The sequence below is a fragment of the Sarcophilus harrisii genome, chromosome 2 (genome assembly GCF_902635505.1).
Source record: "Sarcophilus harrisii chromosome 2, mSarHar1.11, whole genome shotgun sequence".
In the NCBI taxonomy this organism is placed as follows: domain Eukaryota; kingdom Metazoa; phylum Chordata; class Mammalia; order Dasyuromorphia; family Dasyuridae; genus Sarcophilus; species Sarcophilus harrisii.
In genome coordinates this window covers 265,241,472-265,261,905 of record NC_045427.1, presented here as the reverse complement: position 1 = coordinate 265,261,905, position 20,434 = coordinate 265,241,472, and the positions used below count along the sequence as shown (strand labels likewise).

General features: G+C 46.0%; 1 protein-coding gene across 1 annotated transcript; it reads left to right on the top strand.

The window, feature by feature from the left end:
* The first annotated feature begins 4,531 nt into the window (after positions 1 to 4,531).
* STRC (stereocilin) lies at positions 4,532 to 20,355 on the top strand. The gene is made up of 29 exons (XM_031949285.1): positions 4,532 to 4,627; positions 4,950 to 5,732; positions 5,823 to 5,847; positions 6,295 to 7,549; positions 8,874 to 8,936; positions 9,093 to 9,203; positions 9,414 to 9,580; positions 10,066 to 10,252; positions 10,459 to 10,574; positions 11,427 to 11,559; positions 11,845 to 12,027; positions 12,397 to 12,435; positions 12,538 to 12,705; positions 12,852 to 12,911; positions 13,366 to 13,491; positions 13,768 to 13,826; positions 14,262 to 14,385; positions 14,514 to 14,626; positions 15,845 to 15,980; positions 16,388 to 16,584; positions 16,845 to 16,935; positions 17,156 to 17,312; positions 17,767 to 17,936; positions 18,158 to 18,313; positions 18,837 to 18,979; positions 19,159 to 19,307; positions 19,530 to 19,627; positions 19,708 to 19,855; positions 20,061 to 20,355. Exons 1-29 carry the CDS (start codon positions 4,564 to 4,566, stop codon positions 20,147 to 20,149), a joined length of 5,310 nt encoding a protein of 1,769 aa, XP_031805145.1. The 5' UTR covers positions 4,532 to 4,563; the 3' UTR covers positions 20,150 to 20,355.
* The last annotated feature ends 79 nt before the right edge of the window (positions 20,356 to 20,434 follow it).

Sequence of the window (20,434 nt, the reverse complement as noted above, 5' to 3'; positions counted from 1 at the left end):
AAAAAAAAACAACTCATGTCTCTTAGAATCAGAAGGCAAAGTGGAAAAAGGAAATAAACTCCAATCACCTCCTGAAAGAAACTTCAAAACAAAAACTTTTAGAAACATAACCAAAATCCAGGCTTCTAGGTAAAAGAAAAAATGCTGCAAGCATTTGGGAAGGAAGAATTCAAGTACCAAGGAGTTACAGTCAGGATCACATATTATTTAGCAGTCACCACTCCAAGAAGTAGAGAGCTTAGAATATATTATAAAAAGCAAAGGATATGGATTTTCAGTTAAGAATAACTTATTCAGAAAAACTGGATATTATCTTGTAGGGGAAACAATGGATTTTTTCTGAAATGGGAACTTCTATTCTATTCTATTGGGACTTCTAAGCTTTCCTAGGGCAGCTAGGTGTGCCATAGTACACAGAGTGCTGACACTCAGAAATTCAAATTTATGACTTCAAATTTAGCTACAGACACTTACTAGCTGTGTGACTCTGGGCAAGTCACTTCAGCCTGTTTGACTCAGTTCCTCATCTGTCAAATGAGCTGGAGAATCATATGACAAACCTCTCTGGTATCTTTGCCAAGAAAATCCAAAATGGGGACACAAAAAGTCATATATGACAGCAGCTACTGAATAACAAGCACTCCCAATGAAAAGACAAGAACTGAGTAGAAATGTTGAAATTCAAACACAGAAGTTAAGAGAACTATAAAAATATAAGCATGAAATTTGAGACAACTCTGAGATTCCATTACACACCTCTCAGATTGGCAAAGATGACAGGAAAAGATAATGATAAATATTGGAGGGTATATGAGAAAACCGAGACACTAATGCATTGTTGGTAGTTATGAAATGATCCAACCATTCTGGAGAGCAATTTGGAACTATGTCCAAAGAGCTATCAAACTGCATTTTCTTTAATTCAGCAGTGTCTCTACTGGGCCTGTATCTCAAAGAGATCATTAAAAAGGGAAAAGGATCCACATGTGCAAGAATGCTTGTGGCAGCTCTTTTTGAAGCGGCAAGAAACTGGAAACTGAGTGGATTCCCCTCTGTTGGAGAATGGCTGGAATAAGTGATGGTATATGAATGTTATGGAATATTATTGTTCTATAAGAAATGACCAGCAGGATGATTTCAGAGAGACTTGGAGAGACTTACATCAACTGATACTAAGGGAAGTGAGCAGAACCAAAAGAACATTGTACACAGCAACAACAAGATTGTGTGATGATCCAACTTTAGCAAAGTTGCTGGAAACCAAATAAATCCACATAAATCATCAGCATTTTTATATATTACCAACAAAGTCCAGCAACAAGAGAAACAAAGAGAAATTCCATTTAAAATAACTGTAGATAATATAAACTATTTGGGAGTCTACCTGCCAAGGCAAAGTCAAGAACTACATGAATGCAATTACAAAACACTTTCCACAAAAATAACTTGGAAAAGTATTAAGGGCTCATGGGTAGGCTGAGCTAATATAATAAAAATGATACTACTACCTAAATTAATCTACTTATTCAGTGCTATATCAATCAAACTTCCAAGAAATTACTTCACAGAGCTAGAAAAATGTAATAACAAAATTCATTTGGAAGAACAAAAGGTCAAGAATTTTAAGAGAATTAATGAAACAAAATGCAAATAAAACTGGCCTAGCCACCAGAGCTAAAACTGTATTATAAAGCAGCAGTCATCAAAACCATTTGGTAATGGCTAAGAAATAGAGTAGTAGAACAGTGGAATAGGTTAGGTTCACAGAACAAAACAGTCAATGATTATAGCAATCTAGTAGTTGACAAACCTAAAGACCTCAGCTTTTAGGATAAGAACTCACTATTTGATAAAAACTGCTGGGAAAATTGGAAATTAGTATGGCAGAAACTAGGCATTGACCCACACCTAACACTCTATATACCAAGATAAGATCAAAATGGGTTCATGATTTAGACTTAAAGAGTGATATTATAAGCAAATTAGAAGAGCAAAGGATAGTTTACCTCTCAGATCTGTGGAGAAGGGAGGAATTTGTGGCCAAAGAAGAACTTGAGTACATTATTGAATACAAAATGAATAATTTTGATTATATTAAGTTAAAAAGTTATTGTACAAACAAAACAAATATAGACAAGATTAGAAGGGAAGCAATAAACTGGGAAAAAATTTACATTCCAGAGTTCTGATAAGGGCCTCATTTCTAAAATATATAGAGAACTCTATATATTCTAAAATATATGGAGAAATTTATAAGAATTCAAGCCATTCTCCAATTGATACATAGTCAAAGGATATGAACAGACAGTTTTCAGATGAAGAAATTAAAACCATTTCTAATTATATGAAAAGTGCTCTAAATCATTATTGATCAGAAAAATGTGAATTAAGACAACTCTGAGGTACCAGATTGGCTAAAATGACAGGAAAAGATAACGACGAATGTTGGAGGGGATGTGAGAAAACTGTGACACTAATACATTGTAGGCATAGTTGTGAAGTTTACAGTTGGAAACTGTATGCTTAACATATATTGGGTCACTTGCCGACTGGGGAAGAGGGAAAAGGGGGGAGGAAATATTTTTCAAGTTAGACAATAAGGAGTGGGACAGGAGAGGAGAGAGGGCAGATTTTTGGTTATTGAAAAAAAGTTAGTTTTTAAAAAAATTAACTGCTGCATTTTAATGCTTCATTTAAACCTCTAACTCTTGAGCTGCTGACTCCTAGCACTTAATAATAGTACCTCAAGTTCCAATGAACTTTGATTTCAATGCTGTGCTGGAGGCACAGTCACTCTTTGAGGCAGGGGTAATTATAGTAGGGCTTCTCAGGCTTGACCACTTAAAAGACCTCCATCTTGATTCCCTTGTAAGTCGGATGACAAATTCTGTCACGGCAGCACACAGCATCCCGCCTGAAGGGTGAGGTCTCAGGTGCCTGGTGATTACATTAGGGCCTTTGGTCTGCATTAGCAAATATGGGAAAAGATTTCATTGCTGCCATAGCAAAGGGCCATCAAGTCTATCACTGGCAGGAATATCAGAATATCAATAATATCAATAACAACATTCCCATAGGAGGAAATGTAGGTCAGATGGTCTCCTTTCTGTAGTGACATATCAAATAGTAACATATTTGACATGATGACTTCCATCTACTTCTTTTTTTTAAGGAAACCAGCGTTAAATGACTTGCCCAGGATCACACAACTCATTTGAATTCAGGTCTTTCTGACTTCAAAGCTGGTGCTCTAAACACTGTCAGACCTAGCTGCCCTACATCATTTTCTTTTTTAAAAAAATTAATTCCCTCCCCCTTCCTTCTCTCTTTTCCCTCTTCCCATTCCCTACCCCTTCCTGCTCCAGGCACTTCCATTTTCTCATGTTTAACTGTGGCATTTCTAACTCCTGCATTTTCTCACATTAATTTGTGTCAGCCCTGTAACATATGGGGAAAAAAGACTGCCAGAATCATTCACTGAAAGCAGCTTCTAGAAATATGAGTTCAGAGTTCTGGGAGCAGTATCTATTCAGTTTGTAGTCATTTTCAGAAATATCCCTTTGATCAATCAACATAAAATTTTATAACACTTACCAAGTACTAATCTACATCCCTTTAGGTCCCTTCTCTCCCCTCCCCTTATTGGACCCTATGTGATTGCCTGCCTTATCTACTTCTGATCCTGGCTGTGAGCAGAGAGAGATGGAAGGGTGGCCTCCCACATTTCCCTGTAATTCCCTGCACATTTCTTGGTCAGTATTGTCTGGGGTTTTGTCATGTTGTTTCTAACTTCCTAGTATACCCCATTCTCAACTTTCTATTTATCCTGTATATAGATATTTGTTTGTATATTGTCTCCCCATTAGATCACAAGTTCCTTAAAGTCAGGGACTGTCTTTTGCCTCTTTTTGTATCCCCATTGTTTAGCATAGTGCCAGATAAGGTAGGCACTTAATAAAAGCTTATTGATTGATTGATTGATTGATTAGGAGGCTTTGTGCTAATATTCTCTGGATGCACATTTCTTTCTTCCATAATGCTATTTCCCTTACCTCCACTTCCTAGCTCCACTCTCCTGTGGCTCCTTCACACTCCAGTTCCTTTCTTTCCCTAAAATCTCCAAGCTTCTCTCCTCCTCATCCTTCTTTTCTCATTGAGCTCTCCCTCTGGTTCCTGCGGCCCACCCCTGGGCTACCTCTCACTGTTATTTCTCTCTCTGAAGGCTCCCTCCCTGTCTCCTGTGCTTACCTTCTACCTCTCTGACCCTCTCCCTTGGGTTCTATTTCTAGGCCCTCCCTCAGGTCCCCTGGACTTCCCCATCACTCTGCTTGCCTCCCCTTTCCCACCTTTCCTCATGACCACAGGATCGGATGATCAGAGGCTCAGATGACGACACCATGTTAGGTTACCCATCTGTTAGGTTACAGATCTTCTTTCCGGCAGGTCTGAGTGGGGTTGATAGCTGGAGTCCATGGCTACTGTGTCCTGCCCCCATCCAGCTCCCCTTAGGAAAAGCACCTGCCCAGTGCTTACCTCCTAACACCTGGAGGCTCACCTTGAATCATGGCTCTGAGCCTCTGGCCCTTGCTGTTCCTGCTGCTGCTGCTGCTGCTCCTTCCCCATGCAGGTGAGGGAGGGGCTAGAGGATAAGGTAGGGAGTGGATGGGGAAAGTCTGGTGGGGAGAGACTACTGCTGGAACTTAATACGGGTTTGTGGAATTGAATTGAAGGGTTGAAGATGAAAGGGGAGAGGGCCAGATAGATCCGGGCTAAGGAATCCACGGGAGAACATGAAGGATCAGGAGTCGCCAGCCCTGACCAAGGGCCAGTGATAGAATATACCTTCCCCACCTTTCCCACTCCTTACCTTTCTGAGCAGAGAGAACAGGGACCTGGGGAGCTGGACCCAGGCGTGGGCTTTAGTCATTTCTTGACTTCTTCCTCCACAGTGATCCTGGCCCCTGTGGAGTCCCAGGACCCCGACTCTGTAATTTCTCTCCTGGGGTCATTTTTAGGGGCCCTGGATATGGTCCCACCAAGCTTCTTCAGTCGTTCACAGTTCTCTGCCTTCCTAGAAAACATTTCTTCTACTCTGGAAGACTTAGAGGCTAGAGATATGGGGGGAGAGGAGCCCCCAACTTTAAGACCCCCTGCACTCCGGCTTCATGATTTCCTGGTGACTTTGAGGGGCAGCCTGGATTGGGAACCCTTGATCAAGCTACTAGGGGATACCCTGGCACTTCTAGGTCATGAGCAGACACCTCGGGACTTTCTGGGGCACCAGGCAGGCACCCTAAGTGGGCTGGCAGAGGTGCTGCTCAATGTCCTGCTTCCCGAGGAGTCCACAGTGCCTCCTCGGCCCCACTGTACTCGAGATGGACCCCCCGACTGCGATCTGGCCGCTGACTGGTTACCTTCACTTCTACTGTTGCTGGAGGGCACCCGTTGGCAGGCATTGCTGCAGATGATTCCTGTGGCTGATGCCAACGTGACAGACCCTGGCTGGGGGGAGCCGCCTCCCCGTCTTTTGCAGGGCCTTCTGGGCCTGATCCCCCCCCCTGAGGAACCAGGGGCCGAAGGACCCCTCTGGGTGGGCCTCCTTCGTACAGTGGGGGCTCCCCTCTACGCTGCCTTCCAGGGAGGGCTGCTGCGGGTCACCCACTCCCTGAAGGAGGAGGTTTTTGCCACACTGGGGCAACCGGAACTCGATGCCAGCGGGCAGTGCATGGGAGGTAAGGGGTGCCTGTGGTAAGCGGCTGGCAGCAGAGGGAAGGGGGGCCTGGGCTGCGGGGCTATCAGCTCCCTTTCTTTCTCCATCCTAGGTAACCTGAGACAGCTGCTCCTGTGGTGAGTAACCAAAGACCAAGCTGAGAGACACTGAGCCAGGCTGCCTAGTTGAGGGGTACAAGCTGAGGGAGGCAGGCCTGTAGGGCATTAACGTAGATGGCCAGGGGCAAAAGAGGGGAGGGCTGCCCCAATTCTCACTGCTAGGCCCATTGCTTCCCACGAACCCTTCCCTGGGCAGTCTGTGAGCTCTCTCCAGAAGTGGATCCAGGTCCTAGGCAGGAAGGACTGAGCCTCAGTTTCTTTCAGACTGTGGTGAGATTTTTTGTGGAAGTCCTGTGTCCGTCCCCACCAGCCCATCTCCTATGGACCCATCTCGGTGATACCCAGATTCCCAGAGGACTTAGCCAAGTCCCTGCAGCTCCACCGCCCCCAGTCAGGGTCAGAGAAGAGAAGCTCTGAGAGTAAAAGAGGGACCCCTCCTTTCTCACGCGCTCCCTCTGCCCCCAGGGGTGTGCTGCACAATGTGTCCTGGGACGCCCAGGCTCTGGGGTTCCTGTCTGGGATGCCGCCCCCACCCCCTGCCCTCCTGCACTGCCTGAGCACCGGGGTGCCCCTGCCCAGGGCCTCCCCGCGCGCAGCCCGCGGCCATCCCCGAGCGCCCCGAGCCTTCTCCGTGGACACGATCTGCTACAACGACTCGGACTCGGGCTTGCCCTTCAGCATCTCCAACTTCTCCATCCACCTGTACTGCCAAGACTCCAAGCCCTCCACGCCCCGGCCCCCCTCCAGCATGGCGGTGACCTGCGAGACGGCGGCCTGGTATGTGACCTCCCTGGAGGTGAGCGCCCAGTTTTGGTTGCAGGCCTGCCACGATCAGTATCCGGAACAGTTCCTGGATGTCATCTGCAGTAATTTCTCGCTGAGCTCCCTGCCCAGGCCCAACCGAGGCCTGGTGAGGCAGCTCTGCGCCAGCCTCCTCCCCCCTCCCACCAATTGCCCAGAAGGCCTGCCCCCCATTCCCCTCACGCCTGAGCTCTTCTGGGGTTGTTTCCTGGAGAATCAGACGCTGTGGGGGGAGCGGATGTGTGTGGAGGAGGGTCTAGAGGCAGTCCCCCCGCAGAACCAGGCCTGGGTGCAGCATGTGTGCCAGGGCCCGACCCCCGACGCGGGGGCCTTTCCCCCCTGCCACGTGGGGCCCTGTGGGGAGCGCTGCCCCAGCGGGGGCAGTTTCCTGGAGATGGTCTGTGTCAATGATACCCTCTATGACTCCCTTGTGCCCTTCTGGCCCTGGCTGGAGGGGCAGTGCAGAATTAGCCGCGGGGGTAACGACACCTGCTTCCTGGAGGTGCTGCTGGGCCCCTTGCTACCCCCGCTGCCTCCTCTGGGGCCCTCCCCACTCTGCCTGACCCCGGGTCCTTTCCTGCTGGGCATGCTGTCCCAGCTGCCCCGGTGTCAGGCCGCAGTGCCCACCCTTTCCTACCCTTCCCGCTTACACTATTTTCTCCGGCTCCTGGCCTTCCTCCTGGGCCCCGGGGCTGGGGGGATAGAGGCCCAGGGACTGCTGGGCCAGGCCCTGCTACTCTCCAGTCTCCCTGACAACTGCTCCTTCTGGGACTCCTTCAACCCTTGGGGCCGGAGCAGCATGCTGCGCTCAGTGGGTGAATACCTGAAGCAGGAGCAGCTGCTGAGCCCGTCCGGCCCTGGGCCCCCCGATGATGCCGTCCAGGACCCTGGCAAGAGGGAGCTGCTGGCTTGCTACAGTGTGAGTGCCCCAGCTTGTCCAAGGAGCCGGGAACTCGTTGGAGGCCCCAAAGAGCTTTCTTTTTTTTGCCACTAACACTTTACCCCCCCTTATCCTTCTCTTCTTTCACAAGGCAGGGTGGAAAGATGGGATTCATCTTTGGGGTTGAGGAGGAGATAATTGGGGGCTAAGAGGTCCGTAGAGCTAGGGGAGTCTTTGAAGTGAGAATATCATTTAAAAGTTTAATGGTTTCTGATTTTTAAATCAGGAAAACCTGGATACTTACCTCTGACATATCCTGGCTGTGAGCAAAACGTTTAAGAATTCTAGGGAATTCTCACCTTCTCACACACACAGCATTCACTTGCGGTGTTCTAGTTATTCTCTAAGACTATAATTTGCAGAGAAGGTACATGCTTCCATTGGTAAGGGGAATTTCCTCACTAGAAAGTTCCTTATTTCAGCAAAATCATAGATTCATTTATTCTCCTAAATGGCTTCTGGACGTCAAAGTATTATGAAATGATACTTTAAATGCCATTTTTAAATGAAACCTTCCTTATTGTCATCAGACTCAACAAACCTGATCTGTAAACTTTCATAGAATTTATTTATGTCTTTCTTCTCTACTTATCTTGTCATACAGTATGTGTCATAATTATAGCTATATATATATATATATATTTTTTTTTTTTTTTTTTTAATCTCTCTTACTAGACAACTTACTAGACTGCTTAGGATGGGAATCATTTCTTATCATATGACTTACAAAGACTAGTGCCTTGCTGTTCACATTCTGGACATTTAACGAGTCATTAAATCAATGAATGAATAAATCCAACCTCAAGGTAGAATGGGTACAATTAGCCAAATTTGTTCTAGGCCCAACTCTGCCAATAACTGTTTTTCTGACCTGGAGCATATCGCTTTATTTACCCCAGTTTTCTTCTCTAGAAAATGAAGGCACCATCCTAGGTGCTCTCAAAAAGTCACTCCGTTAAAAACATTTGTGATTTATGTCCTTGAACCCCAGGCGGCAGCAAGCAGAGGTGCTCTGGTTGGCACTAATCAATTAAATTACAAATATTTATTGAGTGTCAACTTCATTTAGCCAATTATGCTCATTGATCAAGGGAATTCAGAAATAAACAGGGGTTCCTACCCAAAAGGAATTTACCTAATAATTCAGAGTAATTGAGGAGACAACCCACACTTACAATTATAAATAGCAACATGAAGTAGTACATTAAGGCCAATTCCAAAGGGCTGGAACATCTAGGGAATCTATGGGCTGCCTGGTGGGGAAGATTGCCTCTCCTTGACATGTTCTTTTCCCCAACGGCAGCCTTTACTGTGGGAACTGCTGCAGAGGGAGAAGAGTGCTTGGGTCTTACAGATCCTTGTTCAGGTAATGGTCCAGGGAGAGGCAGAGCAGGGATGGGAGACTGTGGGTTTCACAAGTCAGTAGACCCTCAGTCCTAGTCGATGCTCTGGGCCTTTGCTCCCTGCAGTGTTGCCACCCATTTTCCTTCCCTTGCTCCCCTCTCCCTCTGCCCTCCCCCAGGAGTACCTGCGCATGCCCCCAGAGAATCTCCAGCAGTTGGTGTTGTCAGCAGAGAGCGAGGCAGCCCAGGGTTTCTTGGCCCTCATCCATCACTCATGGGCCCAGTTGAAGGTGGGAAACTAAGGGGGTCACTGGTCCAGAATGAAACACAGCAGGGAATGGAAGCAAGGGATGCTTTGGGTCAGGGATCCATGCACAGGGAGATTCGTGGATGGTTTGGGAGAACCTTAATCAGTGGGAAGAGGAAATATAAATAAAGGGGGTGTTACTGAGTAAAGCACAGTGAGACTGGGTCACTGATCATTATTGTGCTTCTGTTAGGTGCCCCCATCAGAGGAGCGGGCCCTGGGCCGACTGACTGCTCTCTTGCTCCAGAGATACCCCCGACTCACGCCTCAGCTCTTTATTGATCTGTCACCACTCATTCCCTTCCTGGCTGTCAATGATCTGCTTCGATTCCCACCCTCCCTGTTGGCCAATGAGAGCGTGTGAGATACTTACTTTTGCCATGAGCTGTCCCCTTCCCTGGCCCTTCCTCTTCCCCACCACTACCCTTACCCTGGACCTAATGCTATCTCATCAGGGCCCACTTCAAATTCATCCTTCTACCCCCCTTCTCACCATGGTCTTACCCACTTCCCTATTTGCTTCCTACCAGTTCTGGGGTCTCAGCCTATCTTTCATTCATAGGATCACAGATTTAGAGCTGGAAAAGACCTCAGAGGCCATTGAATCCAACCCCCTCATTTTACAAACTGAGAGAGGTAGTATTTTGCCCATGATCACACAGCGAATAGTAAAAACAAAATTTTGACACAGGTCTTCTGTCTCCTAACCCAGCATACTTATCACCATAGCACACTGCCAAGGTGGCAAGATAAACCCTGAATGGCCTTAGTCAGTTGAATACTGATGTCAAAATGGGGGTCTGGAACAGGGCTGGGGGGTGATACTCATCTCCTCCCTCCTCAAGGCTGGCTGCCATCCGTGATCGTAGTCCAGCCATGAAACCCGAGCAAAAGGAAGCCCTGGCCCAGCTGCTGGTGGCACCTGAGCTATTTGGGGAAGTGCCCGCCTGGTCTCAGGAGCTGCTATGGGCTGCTTTACCCTTACTGCCCCACCTCCCCTTGGAACACTTCCTGCAACTCAGTCCCCACCAGGTACTGACTGTTCTTCCTATGAATGGCAAAAGGCTTCTTCTCTTGACCTTGAACAAGACCTTGGCTGGTTTCTGTCTCTTCCCTGCCCCTGTTGAATGAGATGGGAATTAGAGATCAGTATTATTTGGGTTTCTGTTCTCTCTTTCCTTTCTCCCTCTCTCCCGAAGACTAATGACCAAACAATGGATCAAACCTCTTCATTTTAGATCCAGGCTCTGGAGGACAGTTGGCCAGCAGCAGGGCTGGGACCAGGACAGGCCCGGCATGTACTACGCAGTTTGGTGAATCAGAGTGTACCAGATGGTGAAGAACAGGTGCGAAGGTGAGTGGCTGTGGAATTAAGGGGTAAGGTCCCTGTAAGCAGAGCTAGAAATGGACAGTACCAACTAGAATTTCAAATTTTGAAGAGTAATCTGGTAAAAGGCAATAAAGATATACAAATAATAAGAACCTTCAACCCAATAATTCAACTGTTAGGAATATTACCTGAAAGTATCATCCAAAAACAAATAGGAAAAATTGTTCAAAGATTTTTGCAACAGAATTACATGAAAAATTTTAAAACCACACACACAACGTACACACACAACTGAAAGTAACATTACAACAATAGTTTGATAAAATGTGGTACATATTATGATAAGCTATCATAATCCATGAAGATTGACAAGTATAAAGAAATTTAAAGAACTTTATGAAATAATGAAAAATAAAGAAAAAACTCTGAAATCATAAGAGGAAAAATGAATGAGAATAAATGGAGAAAGAATCTTAGGGGGATTTAAAGTAAGAGTACGAAAAGATGCTGAAAGATACTTTAGATGCTGAAATTTACTTAAACATAAATAATATTAAACAAATTGAGCTGTTTGTGCTGATGATTAATGTTATGTTTCTAAAAAGATTTAATTTCCAGAAAAGGAAAAACAGTGGAACAAGAAAGGGCTAAAATGAAATTGTAGGAATCTGGGGAGGAAGAAGGGAGAACATAGTGCTCTTGAGTAGTATAAATCTCAAGTGATATCCTTACAAAGTTAGGTTGGTACCACAGAGTACCTGCATGTTCTGTTTCAGTGCCTATAATGCCAACAGAGAGTCTGCTTAAGTATCTATAAGATTCTTCCCTTCATGGCTCTGTTTGGACTCACACAGAAACTGGCTCTGATTTTTTCAGGCTAGGGTCCCTTGCCTGCTTCCTAAGTACTGAGGAACTTCAGAGTCTTGTACCCTTGAGTGACCCCATGGGATCAGTAGAGCAAGGACTGCTAGAATGTGTGGCCAATGGAACCCTTAGCCCTGAAGGACGGGTGAGCCCCTTAACAGAAAAACTCTAGCTCCAGGGCTCCCTTAGCCTTGTTGTATTACCCTCTGCTACTCTACTACCTCTTGCTAGCCCTATCTCCCTCTGGTCTCAAATATTTCCAGCACCATTTCATCCCATTTTGGCCCACACCATTCTTGTCCTTCCTCTTTCTCCATCTCCATAACTTCTCCACATTTTGGTCCCAGATCAGGTCCTAAAAACCCCAAATAATTGAAGGTATCCAAGTACCTGTCTCCCATTTTCTGCTTACAATTCTTATGTTCTGCAGGTGGCACATGAGCTGCTGCGGGTGCTTCGTTCAACCGGGGGGGCAGAGTTGAGTCCCCAGGAATTGCAGGCTTGGGGTCCCCTCTTCTCTCAGCTTGAACTCAGTTTCCTGGAGGAGCTGTCAGAGCTCCAACTCAGAACCATTCTCCCTGCCTTGCAAAGAACTGACCTCACACTTGGCCAGGTAAAAACATCCCTGATCTCCTAAGAAGCCTTCTTTGTTCCAGAGAAATCTTCCCTGGTTGGCACCCTGCCTTAGCCTGTAAGTCATTCTGGCAGAGATAATGAGCACTGAATAGAGTGAGTCTCAGGATAGGACCAGGAAGTTTTAGGAGAGGGATTTTTAATCTTTTTGTGTGACGTGGTCCAATCTGGTAAAACTCAATAGACATCTCAAAATAATATTTTAATGTATACAGGATTGCTAAGGAACCTTATTATACTGAAATATAATTATTAAAATATTAAAAAAAACTCAAGTTCACATACATCATGTTAAGGGTCTTTCCTTTAGGGACTGGTGCTTCATTCCTTTTCTTCTTCCTCACTTCAGGCTACCCTTCTGCTTGAACGCCTCCTCCCACAAGAAGATGTAAGTGACAGCTCCAAATGTCTCCCTCTTCACTGACCCTCTTCCCCACCTAGCCCTTCAGCTTCTCCTTTTCCTCAGTCTCATGAACTGGTTTCTCCCCAGATGACAGTGGAAGAACTCTGTGCTCTCAGTCCTCTGCTGCCTGGGCTTAGCCCACACACCCTCAGAGTCATTCCCACAGAGGTCCTGGCTGCAGCTTGTCCCTGCTTGTCACCCACACTGCCTAGGCTTTCATCAGCTCAGAAAGCAGCATTGTTGCAGGCTTTTCGGGTATGTACGTGTATGGAAGGAGGAAGTGGGGGATAAATAATCCCAGTGACTGGGAGGGTAGCGGATCATCTGGCTCCATCCTTCTTGGGAACATGGCACCCCAAAATGATGCAGATACAAAAACAGTGTCAGCAATTTTCATTCAGATGAAAGATGGAGTTCAAGGACCAATGGGTGCAGATCCAACTGTGTGTCCTGCTGACGAGGTATGTCCGAAGTTTCCTTATTCCACTCCAGCTCCACAGATCTCAGGGCAGTTTAATTTATGTGGTACTGCCTTGGGAGACTTTCCCTATTCCAGTGGTCCCTAAGAAGTCAGACCTGTTCTACTCCCTGCCCTAACCTGCAACAGATCTTATTCATCCCTTGGGAGGGGTTCCAGAATCCTGGAGCTGGTCCAGGTGTGTCTCATGAGTTGCTTCATATGTCTGAGCACCTGGTTGTGTTGGAACCTAAGGACTCTGTCTACATTGTGAGCTACAGAATGGAGTGGAAAGCTCAACAATGAGAAATCCTGAAAGACTTTGGAAATATTCCTATTTCCACTACCATCCAAATGGACTATACTGTGGCTCTTCCCTTTCCCCCAATTCCCATGGTTCCTTCTTCTTTCCTAAAGGCTAAATATTACCCCTCTCAATTCTGCCCCAACCTCACCAGCCAGGCTCTCTTATCTGGCCAGAGTGCTTACTTCCTTTGCTGCCCTTAAAGCTGCTACAACTGGACACCCCAGTTCTTCTGGCCAATTTCAGGGCCTATCGGGAGCTGCCCTGGTCTGAACAGCAGGTAACACTTTCTGCTAGACATTTTCCTCTCTCACCTCAACACCCACTCTAACGTGTTACCTATAATACCTCCCCTATTGGCTCTCCCCACTCCCTTCTTTGTTTCTTCTTTTGCCTTTCTCTGGAGAGAAAATACTGGGAAGACGTAGAAATTTTGGGAAGGTGGGAGCTAGCGATTGTTCTGGCTCTTAAGGAGGTGGGTGAAATAAACTCTGGGTAACTTGAATTTTTGGCCAATGTCCTGGCAGCAGCCACTTTTGCTTCATTCCCTTTGCAGGCCCAGTTTCTCTGGAAGAAGATGTCAATGACCACTAACCTGACACTAAGAAACTTGCAGTGAGTGTCTTATGTCAGAAGCGGGAAGTTTCTTTTCTGTTCCCTCTGCCCTCACAGAGGCAGCCTGCCTCCTTATATTCTCCTGTGCAATAAATGCTATTTCCACCCTGGCCCCTGCTGTGCTGAAGAGACATTTGCATAGGCCTGAGGATCTCATGTCTGGTCTAGGGCTCTAGCCAAGATCATTTAAGACTGATAGATAAACCCTCCCTACAAACATAAATACATCCATTTATGTTGTCAAGTTGTTTTAATCCCGTCCAACTCTTCATGACCCTATTTAGGATTCTCTTGGCAAAGATACTGTACATACAATTTATATACACACACACACACACACAATTTTGACAGCATTCTAGATTCAAGCTTGGGGGAGTGGGCAGGTGGCAGGCTGTCGGGCTTAATTGCTCCTCTCAAGTTTTTTTTTCCCTTCAGGTCTCTGGGCACTCTGGCAGGAGGCATGACCTGCGAGTGGCTGCAGCAGTTCAGCTGGAGGACAGATTTCCTTAAAGTGGTGGTCTTGCTCTACCAGCTGCCTGGTGGGGTTCGAGGGAGCTTGGTGAGAGGATTTACTACATGCATTATTGGAAAAACAGTGATATCAGAGATTGAGGGGAAGAGGGAACAGCATTGGTATCAGATATCCAATTTGGGCTCCTGAAAACATTCCCTTACCCACTCTCACAGAGGGCCTGTATCTGGGAGGAGCTCCAGAGGAAAATGGAAATATCTGAGCTGGAGCTGGGAGGCCTTGGACCAGACCTGAATGGTCTAGAGCAGGAGCTACTCTTCCAATTACCGTAGGTACTAGGATCCAATGTTATGGGTTAAAAGTCATAGTTCAAATTTCCAGAAAGCCTAGTGTGGGGAAGATGGGAGTTTTGTCCTTATAAGATGCTGTCAAAAGTAGTCATTTCCTGCCTTGTATCATAGTGCCTTTCATAGTGTCTAATGAGTACTGGGTTGGTTAGATTGAATTGGATTGGGTCACTCAAATTATTTCTGGATCAGTAGGTAATTCTGGTTAAAATTACTATTTCTATTTGGTTGGCAATCCCAAAGTGCATCCCAGAACTTGAAGGAGTAAGAATACATTGACATTATATTCATTTCCATGCTTCACTTCTACTGCAATATGTATGTGAACTGTGTTGCTGGAAATTTTGGAAAAGTGAGTGATGATTTCAGGATTTTTTAAAGCAATGAAACAATGGTAAAAAGTAAATTTTAATGTCATATTCCTGAACTTTTCTTCAGTTTCTCCAGAAATTTCATTCTCACTATTATAACTGTACTGTCTGACCCAATTACAAACTTGTCATCTTTGCTTCTCTTTGATGATATTATTTCCCATATCAGAGAAATAGGACTACTTCCAGTGTCATTTTCATGCAAGGATGTAAGGATTCTATGATATCACTTTCTGTCTGAGAGAGACTGTGCCCTTCCTCTCCTCACCCCAATTTCTTAGTAGATGAGAAAATAACAAAAGGCCTGGTTCCTAGTTTTGCTTTTCCCCTTGTGCTTGCAACTTCTTTGGGCTCCAGATATGTAATTTGTAAAATGGGGATATTGATTTCTGCCTTGTTTACTTCAGTATATTGTTGTGAAGATCAAATTAGATAATGGACATGGAAGTACCTTGAAAATTTCTAAATGGTATAAACATGATAGATTCCATCATTGTCTTCTTAATTGGTACATTCTATTATATCACAGTCTTTTGGGGCCAACATCAAGTGGATTGCACTAGAGGGATGTCTCTATACCATTTCTTTTTTGGAGGACCTGAAAGCATCCTACTTCCATTCTCTTCTCTCTCCAAATATAATCTTGGGGAAAAAAGTCAAGGATATTTAATTTCATCTCCTGTTCAGGAATAGAGATAAGAGATTCTGCTGGTATCACCCTGTGGTTGTGGTCCATTCAGGGACATAGTCTTAGGACTATGGGGTTATCTGGTGTCACTTTCTAAAAACTTAATTTACCAGGGTGCCTCTGTTATTTAACTCTTGTAGAATCCAGCTGATTGACAGACTCTCCAATGATTCTATTCTCTTGGTACTGGAGCTCGTACGAGGTGATCCTGAACAATTCCTAGTACTGCCCCCACTCCGACGAGAAGCTCTGGCAGAGAGGGCACTACGCAGCCTGGTAAGGGCCTTCTCCTCCTAGATTTTAAAAGCTATTGTCCCCTGAACTACCTGGGTTTATTTTAACTTTCAGATCTCAGATCCCCTTAGACATTAGACTCCAGGACCTCCCAAGACTGTTTCCTAGACTACCCACCAATTCTGAATCTCACTTGTCCCCAGATTCTATCCCTCCACAATCTTCCTTTTGTCCTTAGACCTAGAAGAATCTTAGGAAACATCTCCCAATCTCTCAGACCTAGCCTTTATTAGCTGAGCTTATTATTCAAAGGTATCTTGAGGGTCAGAGGAGAATGGAGAATCACAGACTCACAGGGTTGGGGAAGCCGGAGGTTTTGGAACACCCATCAGTAATTATGATGCTATGAGACATAGGTCAAAGTGCCCCTGGCCTACTACTTCCCTCAGGCTCCACAGGACATCCCACTCTCAGGGGAGGTGCTGGAAGCATTGGGCCCCCTGGTTGGATCCCTGGGGACAGAGAGCGTAGGCCGAATCCTCCCACAGACTCTGCTGGCCCAGCTCAGTCGGCTGCAGAACTTCTGCCTGGGAGAACCATTTGCCACGGAGTTGGGATGCTTGCTGTTGCATGAGTCTGCATTTGGGTATGAACCTTCAGAAGTTCAGAATTCCATCTCCTTGCTCGGAATTCTTGAACCCTAACTGTACCCCCAACTTCTAAGTACTCCCTTGTAATACTGTTTCTTATTCCCTAGTCTTCTCTAGTTCTCTTTCCCTCAGACTCCTGTTTTTTTTTTTTTTTTTTTCCCTTGAGCTAAATCCCCTTGTCTGCCCTTTCCTTAGTCAAGCTTGCTCTAGTGCCTCACTCCAATTACTGGCACTGACCTTGTCACAAATCCTCCAGGCGGCCAGAACTCTGGAGGCGAGATGAAGTGGAGCAGGCTGGACGTCTGGTGTTGACCTTATCCTCTCAGGCCATTCTCCTCCTGCCCAGGGTGAGGTGGGGAAGGGGAACAGGTGGGAAGGGCGTGGAATCCCATCCACTAACAAGTAGGGGCTAACATCAGTGGGGCTTGAAGGATCATAGAGGAAGAGAAGAAAAAAGAGAGGCATTAGGCATGTAGGAGGATGGTCCTAGAGGGGGCAAAGGCTTTGGAGATTAGAACTAAGTCATCTGGTTTTGGCTGCTTCCATGTCTTCCAACTCTGTGACCAGGAAGCCTTGGGGCCTGAGACCCTGGAACGACTCCTAGAGAGACAACAGAGCTGGGAGCAGAGTCGGGCTGGCCAACTATGTGGGGTTCCAGAGCTAGGACTCAGAAAAGCAGCCCTGGTGACTGGAGTTGTCCAGGCAGAAGCTGAAGGTGAACCAGGTGAGAGCCCCTTGATTTGTTAGGTTTCCAATGTGGTACAATAAAAAGGAGGCATGGAGGGGGTGGAGACAAATTCTAATTCTAACCATTAACTTGCTTTATGACTTTATGACTTCATTTTGGGGAACTTAAGCTTTACTTATAAATAGATTTCCAGCTCTTATCATCCTGTGATTGCATAATTCTCTATAACCTTTCTGCTGCTCCCTGGATTTTCTTAGCTCAACTTTCCATCACAGCTTCCCTCTCCTCAGTGCCTTCTGCCCCACCTTCCCTCTTCCCAATGCCTTACTACGCCATTGTCTCTAATTCAAATATGGCAACCATTCAATGGCAGACTGTAATATCCCTCTCCAATCATAAAAAATTGTAGGGGTTATTGCTTTCAGAGGAGCTCATTGGACCAGGTTTTTAGCTGTACATTGCCTCTCTCTGGCCCTCTTTTATCCCTCAGATCCTGTGCCCACCTGTGCAGATGTTCGAGGGACATTCCCAGCAGCTTGGTCAGCAGCCCAGATTGCAGAAATGACACTGTCTGACTTTGAAGATTGCTTGGGGTTGTTTGCAAAAGACCCTGGTCTTGGGTCTGAAGAATTACAAGCAGCAATGGGCAAAGCTAAAGAGGTTGAGCAGAGGGCTGGGGATATATAGAAAAGCCAAAGGGAATGATCAATATTGGAATATTAATGTGAATACAAAGATATTTGAGAATTGAAAAGGGAAAGGGGGATAGAAACAGGAAAAAAGGGGCCAGACAGACCTGTTCTTGAGCAGGTAGGCAAAATTAATAGAGGTTGCTATGTTACCCTAAAGGAACCCTAAGTCTTAAACTCCCTTCCTCTTAGTTGTGGGGTCCCCCTCAAGGACTTCATCCTGAGCAGATCCTCCAGCTGGGTCGGCTGTTAATAGGGCTAGGAGAACGTGAATTCCGGGAATTGATTGTGGTTGACTGGGCAGTGCTGGGAGCCTTGGGACAGTTGGAAGGCTGGAGCAAAAATCAGGTGACTATTTTAGAAGGACTCAAGGGTCTCAGACCTGTAGGTGTGTCTAAACTCTTAGATCTTTTCTTTGGGACTTTTGTTTTCCAACCATCCTTCTCTTTTCCTTTCCTCCATGGTTTCCATAACTCTATGATTATGTATTCTCTGTATAACAGGGTATCCTTTGACTACTCCTTATATTCCTATCAATTTCTCAACCCAACTCTCTGTGTGTATTCTTCTTTAGAAGAGAGTGAATTTCAAATGTCTGTAACTCCTTTTCACTTCCTCCTTTTTGTTCTCATAAATGTCCACTGGTGAACCATGATTATATGAGAGAATATTCCCTAACCTTCCTTTCCTCCTCCGATCTTGACCCTGGAGACTTAGTCTTCCATATAGTCCCTACCATTATAGTTTTTCAGAGACTCAGAGTTGAAAGGGCACCTATCTATCTTCTTAAAATACATAAATTTTTAAGGATCCATTCATTGACTCTATGACTATGGCACCTTCCCCTTTATTATTTCCCTGTACCCTCCAGCTCCAAGTCATTGTCTCCAGCTTTTTGAGTCAGAGTGGGCGGCACGTGAGGAACCTGGATTTTATTCACCTGACTGCTCTTGGCCATGCAATCTGTGGCCTTCGGCCAGATGAAATTCAGCACATCAACAATCGGGAGTTCAGGTCCTATATGGTGTTGGACAATGAGGGGAAGGGTGGGTTCATTGGTAAAGATCATTAAAAAGGAGTCCTTAGGAAAATGTGGGCAAAAAGAGAAAATCTCAGTGCAGTTGCTAGATCTTGCTCACCAAAGGACTTCTTCTCTGCTCTGTAACTATGCCCCTGGTTTCAATTGTCCACAGCAAGGCTGTTCTCTTCCTGGGCTCCCTGCCCCTCCAGTGCTCTGAGGAACAGTTAGAGGCCTTGGCTCACCTGCTTGTGTTGCCTGGAGGCTTTGGACTAGTCAGTAATTGGGGGCCCGAGATCTTTACTGAGATTGGCTCAGTAGCAGGTAGGAAGACAGGATGAGCTGGAGATAGGGGAGGGCAGAAGCAACGGGCACAGGCTCTCTGATGAATGTGTGGGGATAACTTTTTATGGGAATGAGGGCATTCTCGAGATGAAGAAATGGAGGGAGGTATCTAGGTGAGAGATTTGGGGGAGTCTGTAAATAGAGACTCAATGGGCCTGTCCATAGCAGGACCTAAGTGCCTTCTTCCTGTTGACTCTGCAGCCGGGCTCCCAGACTTGGTGCTCTCAGCACTGCTTCGGGGACAGATCCGGGGCCTCACTCCGCTCGCCATTGCTATCATGCCAGCACCCAAGTTTGCTGTGAGTAGCAGCAGTGGGATTGGGGCCTGGAGAGAGCTGGGATTGGGGGTCAATGATGTGCATTCACTGAACACCCCCAGGTGGTATTCAACCCTGTGCAGCTCTCCGGCTTCACCAGCACTCAGGCTCTGGCTATCACAGCTAAGCAAATGGCCTGGCTGAGCTCCGAGCAGCGTCAAGCAGTCATCTGGGCTCAGCAAGAGGGAAAGGAGAGCCTGCAGCAGCTGGGTGAGTGACCCCTTTCACTGTTTGATCTCCCCATCACTGTAACCTGTTCTTGACTCCCAGGATCTGACCCCTATTCTCCTGAGATATGGTTCTATGTCCCTTCTGCATCACCTGGGGTGATGGGGTTCATACCCAGAGGAGCCAGATTCCAAGTAGATCCCTTAGAAGTACAAATCAATCCTTTTTTCCCCCTGTCTCTCTGCAGGGCGTAACACAGCTTGGGACTTCCAGGAACAGACAGCTTCTTTCTGGATCCCAACACTGGCTATCTTTCTACTTGACTGCTTACTCTGAAGCTTGGCTTCTGGGTAGCCAAGAAGGGAGACTGATAGAAGAAGGGCCTATGGTCACATATAGTAAAGTATAAATGGAAGTGTACCTGTTGTTATTTATATTTGTAACTTTTAATATATTATAGCCTATAAAAGAAAATGTTTCTATTTCCCACCTACTGGAGGTTTAGCAAGGCCTCATCCCCAAGTTCTTGTGCCCACCTCCACCAACTTTCTCCCGGTGTCAGACCTTTTCCCTTTTTTCTGGGATTAGTTTCTAGTGACTCTATATGGTACCAGAAATTAC

Bases quoted from the DNA above. Each gene is read 5' to 3' on its own strand.
- STRC (XM_031949285.1), top strand. From the start codon at position 4,564: ATGGCTCTGAGCCTCTGGCCCTTGCTGTTCCTGCTGCTGCTGCTGCTG. The intron at 16,936-17,155 runs GTGAGGTGGGGA...CTCTGTGACCAG, and splicing joins CCATTCTCCTCCTGCCCAGG to GAAGCCTTGGGGCCTGAGAC. The intron at 17,937-18,157 runs GTTGAGCAGAGG...CCTTCCTCTTAG, and splicing joins CAATGGGCAAAGCTAAAGAG to TTGTGGGGTCCCCCTCAAGG.